This window comes from Malania oleifera, chromosome 13 (genome assembly GCF_029873635.1).
Source record: "Malania oleifera isolate guangnan ecotype guangnan chromosome 13, ASM2987363v1, whole genome shotgun sequence".
Lineage (NCBI taxonomy): Eukaryota > Viridiplantae > Streptophyta > Magnoliopsida > Santalales > Ximeniaceae > Malania > Malania oleifera.
The window spans coordinates 10,804,391-10,822,105 of NC_080429.1; the positions used below are offsets into that span (position 1 = coordinate 10,804,391).

At 41.2% G+C, this 17,715-nt stretch overlaps 1 protein-coding gene and 1 pseudogene across 1 annotated transcript; one reads left to right on the forward strand and one right to left on the reverse strand.

Moving 5' to 3' along the window:
• Window positions 1-9,414: 9,414 nt before the first annotated feature.
• Window positions 9,415-10,227, reverse strand: LOC131145683 (uncharacterized). The gene has a single exon (XM_058094883.1). The coding sequence runs from the start codon at window positions 10,225-10,227 to the stop codon at window positions 9,415-9,417; it is 813 nt and encodes a 270-aa protein (XP_057950866.1).
• Window positions 10,228-11,506: 1,279 nt separating this feature from the next.
• LOC131145684 (uncharacterized) lies at window positions 11,507-17,715 on the forward strand (annotated as a pseudogene).

Consider the following 17,715-nt stretch of genomic DNA (forward strand, 5'->3'; position numbering starts at 1 on the left):
ATACAAATCTGCTAGTCTACTCAAAGGATAGCCCACTTTCATTGGTATGAAATGAGCAAACTTCGTCAATCTATCCACGATCACCCATATAACATTCTGTCCATGAAGCGCTGGTGGCAATCCGATCACAAAATCCATGGAAATTTGCTCCCATTTCCACACCAGAATAGGCAAAGGCTGCAACGGCTCTGCCGGCCTCTAATGTTCAGCTTTCACCTGCTGACACGTCAAACACTGCTCTGCGAACTAAGCAATCTGCCTCTTCATACCAGACCACCAGAAGGTCTCGCGCAAGTCCCGATACATCTTTGTATTACCAGGATGTACCGTATACATAGAACGATGCGCCTCCTATAAAATCGTCCTTCTGATCTCATCATCGTTCGGAACACACAGTCTGGTCCCAAATCTTAGCACAGCTCCCTCAGAGATGTTAAACTCTATAGCCAGTCCCTGCTGTACTTTTCCCATAACCTCTGCCAACTCTGCATCACTAGCCTATGCGGCCTTTATATGCTCAAATAAGGTCAGTTGGACCACCAAACCATCAAGATAAGCCTGATGGTCACCAACCACCAACTCTATACCTGAGCTTTCCAAATCTCGTCTGATGTGACACTGAGTTACAATCGTAGATACAACCGTAGGTCCTTACTTCTGACTTAACGCATCAGTTACCACATTAGCCTTCCCCGGGTGATAACTGATCGTGCAATTATAATCCTTAATCAACTCTAGCCACCGCCTCTATCTCATGTTCAACTCCTTCTGTGTAAAGAAATACCTAAGACTCTTATGGTTAGTGAAGATCTCACATTGCACCCCGTACATATAATGTCGCCAGATCTTCAATGCATAAACCACAGCAGCCAACTCTAGATCATGCGTAGGGTAATTCTTCTCATACTTTTTCAGTTGCCGAGAAGCATATGCTACTACCTTATCCTACTGCATAAGCACACATCCCAGACCCTTCAAAGACACGTCGCTATAAATCACAAATCCACCATACCTCGAAAGAATGGTCAATACTAGAGCAGTAACTGGTCGGTGCTTCAACTCCTGAAAGCACTGCTCGCAATCACTGGTCCACTCAAACTGTACCCCTTTCCTAGTGAATTGTATCAAAGGTCCAGAAAGTTTAGAGAAACCCTCTACGAACCTACGATAGTAACCTGCCAGTCCCATAAAACTACGAACCTCCTGCACATTCTTCGGCCTTACCCAGTCAACCACAACTTCAATCTTGCTAGGATCAACTAATATACCATCTACAGTAACCACATGGCCTAAGAATGCAATCTGACTTAACCAGAATTCACATTTCTTTAGCTTAGCATACAACTCCTTCTCCCACAGAATCTGTAACACTAACCTCAAATGTTCCCCGTGCTCTTCAGTACTCCTCGAGTATACCAGAATGTCGTCAATGAATACCACTACGAATCGATCTAGGTACTCATGGAAAACTCTTTTCATCATATCCATGAACACCGTCAGAGCATTCATCAACCCAAAAGGCATGACTAAGAACTCATAGTGGCCATATCTGGTTCGGAAAGCAGTCTTCGCAACATCCTTCACTCTAACCCTCACTTGATGATATCTTGACCGCAAGTTGATCTTCGAAAAGACCCGCGTTCCCTGCAATTGGTCAAAAAGATCATCTATATGAGGTAAAGGATAGCGATTCTTCACAGTTACCTTGTTAATCTCACGGTAGTCAATGCACATCCGCATCGACCCGTCCTTCTTCTTTACAAACAACACTGGAGCTCCCTAGGGCGAAACATTAGGTTGAATGAATCCCCTGTCCAGTAATTCCTGCAACTGCTCCTTTGACTCCCGAAGTTCTACTGGAGCAATCCGGTATAGAGCTTTAGAGATCGGTGCCTTGCCAGGCAGCAACTCTATCGCAAAATCCACCTCACGATCTGGAGGTAAATTGGGTAAATCATCTGGAAACACATCTTGGAATTCACTGACTACCTGAATGTCCTTGAGTCTCAACTCATCCCACGACGGTTTCTTTATACAAGCTAGGTACCCTTGACGTCCGTCCAAGAGTAACCTTCTCGCCTATAGTGCTGATAGAATCTGTGGTGCTGAATGCACACACGATCCCACGAATTCGTAGTTTTGCTCCCCAGGAGATCTGAAAACTACCACCTTCCTACGACAGTCGATCACAGCATAACTAGAGAACAACCAATCCATCCCCAGAATAATATCGAACCCCGACATGTCGTATACAACAAGATTCGTCGGTAGCAGCTTCTCCTGAATTTCTACTGGGTAGTCTACCAACATCTTCCTACAGAAAGATGCACTCCCAAATGGTGTAGTAACACATAACACCTCATGCATGTCTCTGGTCTCAACCCCACACCGTCTCACAAAATTTACAGACACAAAGGAATGGGTTGCAAGTGAATCAAACAACACAGAAGCTTTATTCGAAAGCAATAATAAGGTACCTGTCACCACGTTACCTGCATGCTCAGCATCTGCTAGAGTAAGAGAGTATACTCTGGCCAGAGCTGTATTCTCTTGAACGGTTCCCCGAGGTGTCTGATTGCTCCCTCGATCCCCACTGAATACAAGCACATCTTGCCTCAGTGCTCGACAATCACGAGCCATATGACCTGGCTAGCCACAGTTGTAGCAGTTATCCTTAAAAGACCGGCACTCACCTTCATGCCGCCTATGGCACCTGGTACAACTACCACCAGTCTGGCTCCCCTGAGAATCCTGGCGCTCGGTATTGTGGTGGTAGCCTAAGCCCTTGCTCCTCTTCTTCCCCGATTCCTAACGAGATCCTATCTGAGAACCAGAAGGTACTGTCCTCTTCCTCGATTCCTAATCCACCTCGTCCTCTCGGAGACCAGTCTCAATCACCATGGTCTTATCTACCAACACTAAGAACTCGCGGATCTAAAGTATACCCACCAGTCTGCAGATATCCTTCCTCAAACCCTTCTCGAACCTCTGGGTCTTTTCATACTCACTCAAGATCATACATGGTGCAAAGCGATATAGCTCTATGTATCGAGCCGCATACCCCTGCATCGTCAAACTCCTTTGCGTCAGAGCAGAAAACTCATCTGCCTTCGCATCACGTACTAAAGCCAGGAAGTATCTGTCAAAGAACACCTCCTTGAAATGGCTCCACGTCATCTCCTCAGAACCACCCCTCTACTTCTCTAGAAGATTCACTGCAGTTCATCATTGACCTGCCTCCTTAGACAGCTGGAAAGTAGTATATAGGACTCGCTGCCTATCTATGCAGTGTAAGAATCCTAGAATCCTCTCAGTCTTCTCCATCTAGTCCTCTGCTGTCGTCGGGTCTGGTCCTCCAGAGAATGTTGGTGGATGCATGCGTGTGAACCTCTCAATGGTGCACCCCGCAGCAGTAGGAGAGTGCTCGCGTCTCCTCACACTCTGCCCGATCTCCTGTAACACCTGCCTCGTCAAACCTCAAGGTACAGAAGGAGAGTCATCACTCACAATCTCCTCGGAGCCACTTCCCAGGTCATTATCCTTGGACTCCATTCTACAACACAATAGGAATCTATTAGTATCCCTACAACACGTACAGTTAACACAATGATCTACACTAATTGTGTTAACTACTCCCTACCGGGTCTAGGTCTATCCTATCACACCAACACGAAAGTCATCAATGATCTGCCCTACTTTTACTGGAATCATCATCCGAGGAAAAACACGAAATATCGTCGACAAATCCCGGTCTAGCAACTGAACAACCCTCAACCAACTCTACCCATATCCACATCATATACTCTGGTATGTACTCACAACTAAGCCTAACCAAGTCTACAAGATCTAGTAACGTAGTTAGCTCTGATACCAAGCTCTCACGCCCCGAACCCGAAACTAGGACCCGAGGGTGAGAATATAGCTAACTTGTCCCTGTATCTGATAAAACATCCAAAGATACAGTGCAATGGATGAGGGTCCCACCCCGTGGGGTTCCCAGGCACCCTAAACACATCCAATCACAATCATATACGCAGCAAAAAAACCATATATACATATGTAGCACCATACCAGAGTCTATACAAGAGCAGACACAATGCTATAATAAAACGTACAAACGGGTGCCCAACACATCCCAAAATGGCAACCCACCAAAATTACAGTCCTTGCACTTACCCAGCGCTAAACGCGGTACACCGGCCACTACGCTCCCTACACCAGGACGCTAATTTCGGTTACCTGAAGGACCTGTAAAAATGTACGTATAGTAGGGGTGAGACACCTCTCAGTAAGGAAGAGCACAAGTTATATTGGTTTGTGGCATTTGAGTGTTATCATGATGCAACATACAAGTAGTTGAATGCAATCCAGTACTAGTTCACACAGTGCATGCACGAACACACACACATGATCAGCAACCCGGTGTCATCACACCCTTCGGCCCGAAGCCGGTTCACAACATCTGGCGTTGGCCCGGCCAACCTGCGAAACACGGTGCCACCGAAACGTGACTAGTCCCCGACTCCCATGGCATTGTACCAGCACTAACTGGTGGATCCACACCCTTCAGCCTGATCTGCCGGTATAGGCTCACGCCCTTGGATAAAGAGCTGGACACTCTTGCCTACGTGGTAGGCGATAAACACACGCCCTCGGATATAGAGCTGGACACTCTCAGTATCTGGAATCATTTCGGAACCCAGTTCCTACTAGCACTTCAACATATTACACACACATGCATGCTCATATAACCAAACAAAATACACCCATTTGGTAATCTAAATCATGGTTTTCCAAACAAATATAGTTTAAACAAGTCAAGACACAACCATCCCAATCACGCAGTACAAATCAACATATACATAGGTTTTCATCAAAACTCAGGATTCAGCACGTCGCCCCCTTTTCCCAAAACTGTAATAATGAAAAATTCATAGTTTTTCCCGTTAGATCCCCCCAAATGAGTAGCCAAAACACACACAGGACTGTGGACCACAGTTTCACTGAGTCCGATTTCAAAAATAACCAATATAAACATAGTTCCCCTTACCTTTTCCCTGAAAGCAAATCCCAAACTCCAAGGCCCCTAAATAGGGAACCGAGTGCTAAAACCTAAAAATCACAATACAAAATATACTCACAAGACAATTACCTACAAAACTACCGGATCAGAATTGAAAACCGAGTCTTACCTCAATTTTTTCGCCAAAACCTGAAAACCTACGAAATGAGATTTCGATCCATAGAAGTTGTAGAGAATCCTTCCACAATCCTCGTGATAACTTCAGATTTTCGATTCCATCAACGATTGGCGAAGAAATCTAAAGAGAGAGTGAATGTAGGGAGAGTTTAGAGAGAGAGAGAGAGATAAATTCTAAGTTACTTAGTGAAGAAGTAATGGAAATTTCCTTTTATAGCCTTTTGACCCGACCCAATTTCATTGACAAAATGGTGTCCTCGTTGATGAATCTTACACAGCCTTCGTCGACGAATTTGTGGCCTCGTTGACGAATCTGGATATTCCCGTTTTTTCGAAACTCCTCGGCTTTTCCTCGTCAACGAGAAGAACAAAGGCTTCGTCGACGAAATCTGGCTTCGTTGACAAATCTGATCATTCACCAAAATGTCCCTCTCTTTATATATAAACCCATTATCACGGTTTGGGTTCTTACAGGGTGTTGATGCATAGCAAAGACATCCAAGAATGCGTAGGTGATCATATAAGGGTGGCTTTCCAAACAACATTTCATATGGTGACTTGTTTTTCAAAACTGAAGATGGTGTTCTATTAATCAAAGATGTGGCTGTGTGGCTGTAAGTATACAATCCCCCCAAAATTTTAAAGGTAAAGATGCTTGAAACATTAATGCTCGAGCAACATTTAATAAGTGCTGGTGTTTTCGTTCAACAACAACATTTTGTTGGGGTTTTTCCACGCAACTTAAATGATGAATAATTCCTTTTGCTTGAAAAAAATTCTTTCATATTGAACTTAGGACCATTATCTGATCTTAATATTTTTATTGTGGTGTCAAACTGAGTGGAAATTAATTGAACAAAATTCAACAAAATGGATCGAGTTTGAGATTTTTGTGCCATAAGAAATGTCCATGTACTTCGACTGTAATCATCTACAATAGTCAAAAAATATTTAGAACCATCCATTGCACAAGTGGAGAAAAGACCTCAAATATACAGTGTATCATTTCAAAAGGTTTTGTTGTATGAATTGAACTTGCTTTGAATGACAACTTGTGTTGTTTTTCCAATGGACATATGTGACAGATATGAAGATTACTTTTATTTATTCTAGGAATAGTAGTATGTAACAAAGATAGTTTTGAACTAGAAGGATGTCCTAAATGACAATGCCAAAGATCTTTTTCAGACAAATTGAAATTCATACAATGAATTGAATATGGTGGTAAAGAAGCAATTATGGAAGATTCAAATTCTGATTCCAGAAGATCCTCAGATCTAGAAAACAGTAAGTAATAAAGTCCTTTAGTTGCTTTACCCACTCCAATTATCTTCTTGCTCACAAGGTCCTGTATATAACAATGTGAAGAAGTAAAATACAACTGTAAATGTGAGTTGGAAGTTAACTTGCTAACTGAAAGAAGATTGAAATTAAATGCAGGGGCACACTATTGACCTTATTGGTCATGCCCGATTTTGATTATGACAAATACTCATTGTATATAATGAGTGTTTGAGTTTTTGTGTAGGAACTAAGACTGTTAAAATCAAGATGTGCACAAAGCAAGTAAAGCCTGAAGACCAATTTATAATTCAGCATTGTAATATATTTAATTGGTCTGTAATAGTAAGTAGGTATTTGTTTTGTAATAAGCTCACACACATCACATGTATGATTTACCACGTAAGCTCAAACAAATCATGAATGAGAAAGGACCTTAGAAAGACCTTAGGGTGTACCCTTCAGTCGACCTTCGGTCGACTGACACCGGACTTTTTCGGTATCTTCAAATTGGACCCCAAGTGACCCTAGGACACACACATTTACACATATGTTTGTTAGGCACTTGAATAAGGCTTGTATGTTTCAAAACGAGACCGAAATACACACATGCTGCACTTTCGGTCAACCATCCAAGCTAGTTCAAAGAGCCCTGGTCGATCGAAACCTCCCTGGGTCAAAAGTTTGACCATCTGATCTACCGAACCAGGTAGTTCAAAAAGCCCTGGTCGACCGAAACCTCCCTAAGTCAAAAGTTTGATCACATGGTCAACCGAACCAGGTTGTTCAAAGAGACCTGGTCGACTGAAACCCTCCTTGGTTAACATTTGACCATCTGGTCGATCGAGAACTTTTGTTCTCTAACTACCTGGTTGACCGGAGGGTCCTCGGGAGAGTTCTCAGCTGTCTGGTCGACCGAAATAGCCAGTTCAAAATGGCCTGGTCGACCGAACCTCAGAAAATTGAGAAATCGCCCTCTCCTAGTCGACTGAGCTCTTAGTTCAATATTTCCCTGGTCGACCAAACCATATGAGTCCTAGTCGACCGAAACTGATCTGGTCGACTGGACCTCTCGGGTTGCCCTAATTTTTACCGTAGTTAAATATTTTTTAAATAGGGTTAAAATGTTTTAAACTTCATTAAACTTTCTTAATAATACCCAGTAGGTCCCCAATGATTATATTTTCTCCCATGCCTATATATATGAGATCATTTGAGAAAATTAGCATGGATTAGCCACTTTGATTAAAGGAAAATTCTCTGAAAATTCAAAAGCCTATACTACTTATTTTCTTACTCAAATCACTTATACTTGCCTTCTATTATTGCCTACATCACTTGTAAGTTGATTGAGTGTTTTTCTTAAATAGGTTTGCTCTCCTTGTGCTACTTGTTTGACACGATTTTCCTGAGAGCCAAACCTAAGGATTCTTAGGGGGGGCTTTTGCTAATAAGTCTATCCTAAGAAGACTTTGTTTGATCTTCTAAGCTTGCACCTTTATTGCAAGATCTTGAGAAGATTGTATTTATTTTTGGTTGCAAAAACTTTTCAAACACTTCCAAATATCTATTGCGCTTTTATCTTGTAAAATATTTGAAGAGATATTTGTTTGTGTGATAGTGGTCTTTGTTGCAATACTCTTTTACTCATATATTACTTACTGAAATACAAAGATTACACATCTTTTGCAAACCAAGCATATACATCATTTGATACTTACATGCTTGAGATATCTTGCTAATTGAAACACTCGAGACTTGACATCTTTGTGTGAACTTATTTTGCTGAATATCTTGTGATACAAAGATTGCTTGTTTGTCACTCTCATGTACGCATTACACATATAGAAAATAATTTTGAGAGTTAAACCATCTAGACCACATTGAGCTTACATATTGAATCATATTGTGGTGTATATCATTGCGCGTATCTGGGTACATATATGCTTTACACGAAAGCACAATCACTGTACCATCTGATTATTTACACATTTTTTGTATATCCAGGCACGGGCTTGAAGAGGGAGACTAGCCCTGGAATAGTCCCGGATAGGCTTAGACCCGGTTAGGAAAGCTAGGTGCGTCGTCCTGTTAAAGCGTGTAGATTGAGGTCAGCCATGTGTTAATTTGACCTGATTGTAAACGGTGCCGCTCCACCCTTAAGTGAGCTATTAGTGGAATTCTCGAGCTTGCGAGCTTGAGGTGGGGAGGTAGGCACAGTTGGCCGAACCCCGATAACATGCCATGTGTTTGTTTATATTTCTGCATTTTATATTTACCGCACATGTATGTTATGGGTGAATGATGCTTATGACTTAATTTTAACATTATATTTATCTACGTATTTGGAAATTGCATAGACTGACCCTAGGTTGTGTATACACTATTGTTGGATAAATTAACCTAGGAGAAAAAGTTTTAAATTCCAATTCACCCCCCCTCTTGGGAATACACCTTTTCTAACACACACAACACCTCAGTTAAGCATAAATCATTTGAAAGCTGAACTGTACCAATATGGGTGGATTCAACTTTTTGTCCATTTGGCAATTGAACTTTAGATGAAATACGAGAACAAGAATGAAATATTGATGCTGAATGTATGATATGATCAGTAGCACCCATATCAATGATCCAAGGATTGGTTTTATCATATTGAAACACAGAAAAAATACTAGGACAAGATCTACCTAACATGGAAAGAGTTGTGCTGTTGTTTACAGCAACGGCAGATGATAAAAATGTTGAATTAGAAGTCTTAAGGAGACTCAAAAGCTGCTCACATTGCTCCGGAGTAAAAGGGCAAGAATTTGCTACGTTTACTGAATCTTTATCTACAGCAACTTGATTAGCAGAAGTGGTGTATCTTGATGCTGGCTTATTTTTGATAAATTTGTAACCAGGAGGATAACCATGTAGTTTATAACATTTTTCTACTGTGTGATTCTCATAACCACAATGATACATGGCCCCTTTTGCTTGTTATATTTGTAATGTCTTTGCGGATGTGCATTTGAGGAAGAATAATTTTTACTCATCATTGCTGCAGATTCAATAGAAGGCACATGCCCTGTAACAGCTCTTTGACGTTCTTCCTGAACAATCAATGCATATACTTTGTTGATTGAAGGTAGAGGATCACTCAACAATATTTGTATACGAATTTGTGAATATGTGTCATTTAACCCCATAAGAAATTGCAGCACATAATCTTCATGAGATGACTTTACACATGCACATCCTTGACCACAAACACATTTCTTAGTGGCTATGTAATTGGACAATTCATCCCACAAACCTTTGAGCCTAGTAAAATATGCTGTTACAGTTAGGTTTTCTTGCATCAGATCGGAGATGTCCTTCTTTAATTGATAGAGACGTGGTCCATTTGATTGTTGAAAACGAACAGCAATATCATCCCAAAAATATTTCGCAAATTCATGATACAAAACACTTGATGCTATGTCTCTGGAAACAACATTTAAGAGCCAAGAAAGGATCATTGTATTGCATTTTGACCAGGCTGCAAACAGAGGATCTTCATCCTTTGGCTTTGCTATTGTGCCATTTATGAAACAAGATTTGTTTTTAGCTGATATAGCTAAAATTATGGCACGCCTCCAACTTGGATAATCATCAGGTCCAGTCAATTGCTGAGATACTAGAAGTGAACCAAGACTTTCACCATGATGCATGAAATATGGATTAGATGGATCGATTTCAGAGGATGAAACAGGAGAAGTCATGATAAAAAAAAACAAGAAGGAAATGGAATGCTGAATGTATCTTTCTTCAAAGAAAAAAAAATAGTGTACAAATAGGATTGCTCTGATACCATTTTACAGAAAGCAGAAGATTGTTGTGTAGTATGAAGATGAAGAGGAAAATGCAGAAGCCATTGAGTTTACAAAAAGCAGAAGGTTGCAATGTAGTATGGAGATGAAGAAGAAAATGCAAAAGCCATTGAGAAATCAAGAAAGCTGCGTGAAAGCTTCTTCTCCTTTTCTTATTATTCTCATTGTATCCAGCAGAGTATATATACATGAAAACTAAACAATAAACTGAACAACAGAAGAACTAAACACAAACAATAAACTATTAAGTGTTGCATGTGAAGAACAATTGCAGCAACTAACTAATAACAAACAAAACAGAAAATATTTTAACATAGGGGACGCCCCAGCAAATATTCAGTAAAAATTCATATCATAGTGATTTAACAAATTTTACGCTGACTATCAGCTAATAATATAGAATAATTATATGAAGTAGTGAATATAAAAGGGTGATGTTGCTAGTGATGCTTAATAGACTGAGTTACCTGTATTACCATGGAATAAGCTGAATTAATTAACTATGGAGAAAAAAAATTGGAAGGGGGGTGGACAAGTGACAATAGCCCAATGCAGTAAAATTCATACCAAGAGTGTTAGAGAGCTCATCTTCAAAATCTAGGTATTAAGGAGAGAGACTTAAGAAGATATTATACTGACTTTGAAACTGCTCACAAAAATTATGTAGGACTGGATGTATATTAATACTCCACTCGGGTCCATAGGGAAAATGAGGCGAGGAGAGTAGAGAAGTTATATGCATGGAATAGGAGAAAGAGTGAAAGACCCTTTTTTATTATTATAAAATTAAAATCAGGGAAAGCTAGAATTGTTTTTCACGAGCAAGCAAAGCAAGCATGCATGTGGCAGCCATCGGAAGAGGGATACAAATTAACAGATACACCCGCCGTCAGTGGTGGAGTCTTTGACTGCTTTGGGATCTCACAAATCACTCTCCCCTCCTCCCCCGACCATCTTGGGCTTTGTCGCTTTCACACCTCCCCTAGCTAGCTTCAGATATTCCTTAATTCCAGTCCCCACTTGAAGCCATGTATGTATAAATACCCCTCCGCTCCCCACCGGAATCCTCACCACCCCATCTTCGGCTTTCTCTAGCTACCCACTTCACAGGTATACACAGCAGCCATCCCGGCCACCGTCACCGTCCATCTCCTCCCAGCTCGGTCCGGTCATGGCTTCTCGTTTTAGCTTGAAGATGAAGACCCTCTCCCTGCTCGCCCTCGCCCTGCCGTCTTCGTGGAGGGCACTCTAGGTAATTAATCATTTGGTGTTTCTGCTTTGTGTGGGTTTTTTTAATGTCGCCGATAAGGCGATCACCATTAATTTCTTCGTGCTATGGTTTCGTGATCTATGTACTGCAGGGGAAGTAACTTGTGAGAATCTGGGGGAGGACAAGTGCGCATTCGCGGTGTCGGCGACGGGGCAGCGGTGCGTGCTGGAGAAGCAGGTGAAGCGCACCGGAGAAGAGAAGTTCGTGTGCCGCACGTCGAACATTGAAGCCAACAAGTTGAAGGATTTGGTGGAGAGCGACGAGTGCATCAAGGCCTGCGGCGTCGACAGGAAGTCTCTCGGCATCTCCTCCGATTCCCTGCTTGAGTCTCGCTTCACCCACAAGCTTTGCTCCTCTGAGTGCTACCAGTCCTGCCCCAACATCGTTGATCTCTACTTCAACCTTGCTGCCGGCGAAGGTAACTTCAATAATTCTTCAATGGTTTATAATTTAGTATGAAATTCTGGGAAATGCATCTCCACAGTGGCTATTCCATAGATCCTAGTGTTCATGAAAACGCTCTAAATAGTGAACTCTACTTTATATGATTCACATTCTCTCACTGTTTAAATCATTTTTGTTGGATAAAAAGATCCAATGGAAGAACTACACTACTCCTCTAAGATGAATAAAGTTTTTCAGATGATATATATATTTTTTTTTTTACGAGAATAAACATAACGGTGTGAGATTCAGATTTTTATTACTACCTCAATTTTTTTTTTTTTTTCAATTATTGTGATAATCCTGTATTTGAAAGAGGATTTAGATTTGAATTTGTCTATATTTAAATAAAATGTAATATTAAAATATATTAATTTTTTAAATTAAATGCTCAAATCTAATGCTCTCAAATTGCATTTGAGAGTGCGAATCTAATCTAAATCTATACACATGGGCCACCAAACATAAAGTTAATATAAGTAGATACATTTAATAATTTATATGTTTTTTTTTTCCTTATATATATATATATATATATATATATATATATATATATATTGCTTTATATATATCAGATTGGTTTTCATGGGTCAACGAAAGATGGTTGTTCGTCTTTGATGGGTGGAGAGGAACACTCAGTCACTGGTTGTGACTGAAACTCAATGAGGATAAATTCAAGAACAATTTATTTCAATCAGAAACAATACACAGAGGAAGCAACTCTCATTTCTTTCTCTCTCACTGGCTTTACACTCTCAACACACCACACTTACAATGCACACACACTCACCTATTTATAGCAATTACAGAAACCAAATAATCAACAATGGTGGGAATTTAAACTTCAACGATTGTGGCTGGTTTGGTAAGGTTGGTGGCCAAATCTTGCTTAACTTCAATGGAGGTGGGCTGCCGGTTGATGAAGCTGCTACAGTCAAATTTTTGCTGCCACCGTCCCACTGTTCTCAAGTTTAATCTTCAACATCCCTCCTTAAACTTGATTCCCCGAACTTTGTCATTTTGAGCATTATCTTCAGTCTTGCAAAAATATCATGCCTGAGTGGTTTTGTGAAAATATTAGTCATCCGATCATACGTTCTGCAAGATATCAATTTCACTTCTTTCTTCCTGTAACCCTTGATGACATGTTTTGCTTTGTATCTCTGGATTTCTCTTTGAGTGTTCTTCTTGGTCTTGTAGACCCATTTCACACCAATGGTTTTGCGGCCCTTCGGGAGATTTGTCAACTCCCAAGTTTTGTTCTTCTCGATGGATTGAATCTCCTCATCCATCGCTTTTCTCCATTTGTCTTCTTCGTTAGCTTCCTCAAAGCTAACCAGGTCGCTGGTTAACAATAGACAGTAAAGAGTAACATACTCTTCAATTGGTTCTGTAGTTTCATACAGCTCGGCTAGATTTCGAGCTCCTCTAGGTCTCATGTCTGAGATTTCACGCTCTATTGGTGATGGAGCTTCATTTGTCTGTGGTGAACCATGTGGAGGTGTCTGCAGCTTAGGAATTTGTGGCTCGATAGCCACTTCTCTTGTCTGTGTAGGTTCTTCTCCTTCAAGTGTCAATTCCGCATCTTTGGAACATTCAGCCTGGTCCCATTTCCAGGATTCATTTTCTTCAAAGATGACATCCCGACTGTGAAAGACTTTCTTGTTGATGGGATTGTAAAGTCGATATCCCATGGTGCTGTCACCCTATCCTACAAGGATACACTTCTCTCCTTTATCATCCAGCTTTGTCCTTCTTGCTTCTAGGATCTTGGCGTAGGCTATGGAGCCAAACACCCTAAGATGACTCACACTGGGCTTGTGAGTACTCCAGGCTTCATATGGTGTCTTTGTATCAAGACTCTTCGTCGGACACCTATTGAGAAGATAAACTGCACATAACACTGCTTCTGCCCAAAAACTCTTGGGCACATTTTTATCCTTTAACATGCTTCTAGCCATGTTAAGGATTGTGCGGTTCTTCCTTTCGGCTACACCATTCAACTGAGGAGTGTATGATGGTGTGAACTGTTTCTGAATCCCTTGTTGTCTAAGGAATTCCAAGAAAGCTTCGTCTTTGTACTCTCCTCCTTGATCTGACCGGAGTGACTTGATGCGGAAGCCACTCTGTTTCTCCACAAGAGTTTTGAACTCTTTGAACTTGTCAAACACCTCTGACTTCCTTTTCAAGAAGTAGACCCAGGTCTTCCTGCTGTAGTCGTCGATGAAGGTGAGGAAGTATCGATTCTGTCCATTTGAAAATGGTCTTAGTGGACCACACACATCTGTGTGTATTAGTTGGAGCGGCATAGTTGATCTCCATTCGGTTTGCTTTTCAAAGCTGTTTCTATGTTGCTTGCTCAAAATACAGCTTTCACATATCACATTTGGATGATGGATATTGGGTAAGCCCTTCACCATCTTCTTGCTTCCCAATTGTTTCAAACTTTCAAAGTTTAGATGCCCATACCTTAGATGTCATAGCCAGTCTTTGTCTTTGATGATAGCGCTCAAACACCTTGGCGTATCATGTTGAATGGCAAGCGGAAACATTCGATTCTTTGCCATTTGAACTCGAGTAACAAGCTTTCCTCGAACATCTATTATCACCATCTGCTTATCATTGAGGCTAATTCGATAGCCTCTCTCCACGAGCTGTCCGAGACTAAGTATATTAGTCTTCATGGCTGGCACATAGTAGACGTTGGAGATGTAAGCATGATCTCCAGACTTCTGTTTGGTCAAAACATCTCCTCTCCCTTGGACTGGGATTTTAGAATTATCGCCGAAAGATATCTCCCCCTAAACTTTCTCATCAAGTTCAAAGAATAGGTTCTTTCTGCCAGTCATATGGTTGCTGGCTCCAGAATCAAGGTACCAAACACTCTGGTCCTGAGGAGTTGCATTGTGTGCCATCAGCATCAACGACTCTCCATCTGCATGATCAGTTTCGGCAAGGTTGACCTCCTCGCTAACCTTTTCTTGTTGTCGCCCCCAACATTCATTGCTATAGTGTCCATACTTGTCACAATTGTAGCATTGAATGTTTCTTTTGTCTACATTCGAGCGATTATTATATCCTCCTCTTCTTCCTTGTCCTCTGCCTTGTGGGACATAGCTCTGTTGATTTCGTCCTCCTCTAGTGAGACCTCTTTTGCCTCTGCCACCTTCTCTGGAGTTAAAATTTCCAGAATTTCTTCCACGAGATCCTCGGTCTCGTCCTCTTCCTTGTTGTGACATCCCCCCTTTGTCGTATCCATCTGTAGTGAGGGACAACTTCGTTTGGAGAGCTTGCTCCAGTGCTTTATCATCACTTCTTCTATTGACTTTTTGCTCATGGGCTTGGAGTGAGCCCACAAGTTCTTCTACAGACATTATTTCCAAGTCTTTTGTTTCTTCTAGGGTCACAGCTATATAATCATATTTTGGATCTAAAGATCGCAAATTTTTTTCACAAATTCTCTCGTCATTGAGAATTTCTCCATTTCTTCTCAATTGATTTGATACTACCATACTCGTGTATAGTAGTCTGTAATGGATTCAGTAGACTTCATTTTGAGAGATTCGAACTCACCTCGCAATGTCTGAAGACGAATCTTTTTTACTTTATCTGCACCTTTGTGTGTTCGATGGAGAGAGTCCCAAACTTCTTTAGATGTCTTTGCGGAGGCGATGATTTCGAACGTGGCCTCATCAAGGCCTTGGTAGATTATGGATTTTGCCTTGCAATCTTTCTTTCGATCGGCTTGCAAGGTCGTTCTTTGAGCTTCGGGCATAGCTGCTTCGACTTCTTTTGATGGGCTTTCTCTGTACCCATCTTCAACGATGTCCATGACATCTTGAGAACATAAAAGGGCTCTCATTTGAATCGACTAGTTGTCATAATTCTCTCGGGTCAATTTTGGAATGACCGATTGGATAGTACCGTTAGCCATCGAATTTAATATATAAAAAACAGAGAGATGGGGACTGATTTTGGTAAATCTAATGCCATCAATAAATTCAAAAGATTAAAAAACCTTAGGAACCGGTTTTGGTTTGCAAAGAACCGGTCTAAAAATCACTGAACCGGCTATAGGCAATTCTGGTGAATTTTTAACTAACCGGTTTAACTTAACGGCCGTTTAAAGGCGTTAATGATCCCGTTACACCACGTGGCGTTCTCTGCGCGTGCCGCGTGTCCGCTGCTGGGAGGCGGGTCGGATGCGGGTCAAGTCTCGGGCACGAATCCGGATTTCTGGTTGCTGGGCCGGGTTGCGGGTCGATGTCAGGGTCGGATCTCGCCAATTGGGCGAAGAAGACGCGTGCGGGAGCGTCAGGCGAGTGTCACCGGCTGCCGGAGTCTTCGTCAGCGCGTGCGACGCGTGGGGAGAGCGCTGTCTTCGTGGTAGGCACGTGGGAGCGCGTGTAGACTCTCCGGGTGTCCTTTTGAGACGTAGTTTCCACCGTTGGAATCGTCTCGAGTCTAATTGCACAATGGCAGGCTCAATTTGGGATTTGGAGCAATTTCAAAACTGGGAAGAAAATTGAATTTCTCCTCTGTTCGCCTCTGTTTGGCGAATTCCGGCGTACCTAGACGCTCTGATATCACTAATGGGTGGAGAGGAACACTCAGTCACTAGTTGTGACTGAAACTCAATGAGGATAAATTCAAGAACAATTTATTTCAATCAGAAACAATACACAGAGGAAGCAACTCTCCTTTCTTTCTCTCTCACCGGCTTTATACTCTCAACACCACACTTACAATGCACACACACTCACCTATTTATAGCAATTACAGAAACCAAATAATCAACAATGGTGGGAATTTAAACTTCAACGATTGTGGCTGGTTTGGTAAGGTTGGTGGCCAAATCTTGCTTAACTTTAATGAAGGTGGGCTGCCGATTGATAAAGCTGCTGCAGTCAAATTTTTGCTGCCACCATCTCACTGTTCTCAAGTTTAATCTTCAACAGTCTTCGACTATATATGACCACTTTTTGATTTTTCGAAAGTATTACTAAAAATAAAACTCCAATTCATTATGTTTTTCACTTTTGAATCCACCATTCTATTTGATTATACTTTGGACGAGCAAAAATTTCTCAAATCTCTAAACTCATGGATAGATATTGCGCACAGTTTTAAGGCCTAACATAATCATAATAATCCTTTTTAAGCAAAGGAGAGTGCTTCATGATTTTCAGACAATTTTATTTTTATATTTTATTTGTTAGACAAAAAAAAAAGAATAATTACAGAGGCATTTTTTTAAAATTTCAAAAAACAAATCCGAAATAATTACAGAGCAAAAAAACCCTTTTCCTTAGAATCCTTTTAGGTACCGAGGAGTCTTCACGCACACTAGATCGGTAGTTGAGCATCGACACAACTTTAAATTTTTAAGTTTATTAGATGTTGGGCTTGTTTATATATATAATTAAGCAACTGATTATAGTGATCTTCACCTGTTTACGTATATCATGACTCTTTATTCTGTTATTAATGTCGTGTTTTTATTAGGCGTATTTCTTCCTAAACTATGCGAGGCGCAAATCACTAGCGGCGTGCGTAGGGGAATGGCGGAGATCCGAAGCTCTGGCTCTGTTGCATCAGCACCCCAAGCAACAATAGGGCTCACTGAAGGCGATGATATTATATTACCGGCGCCGGTGCCTTACTAA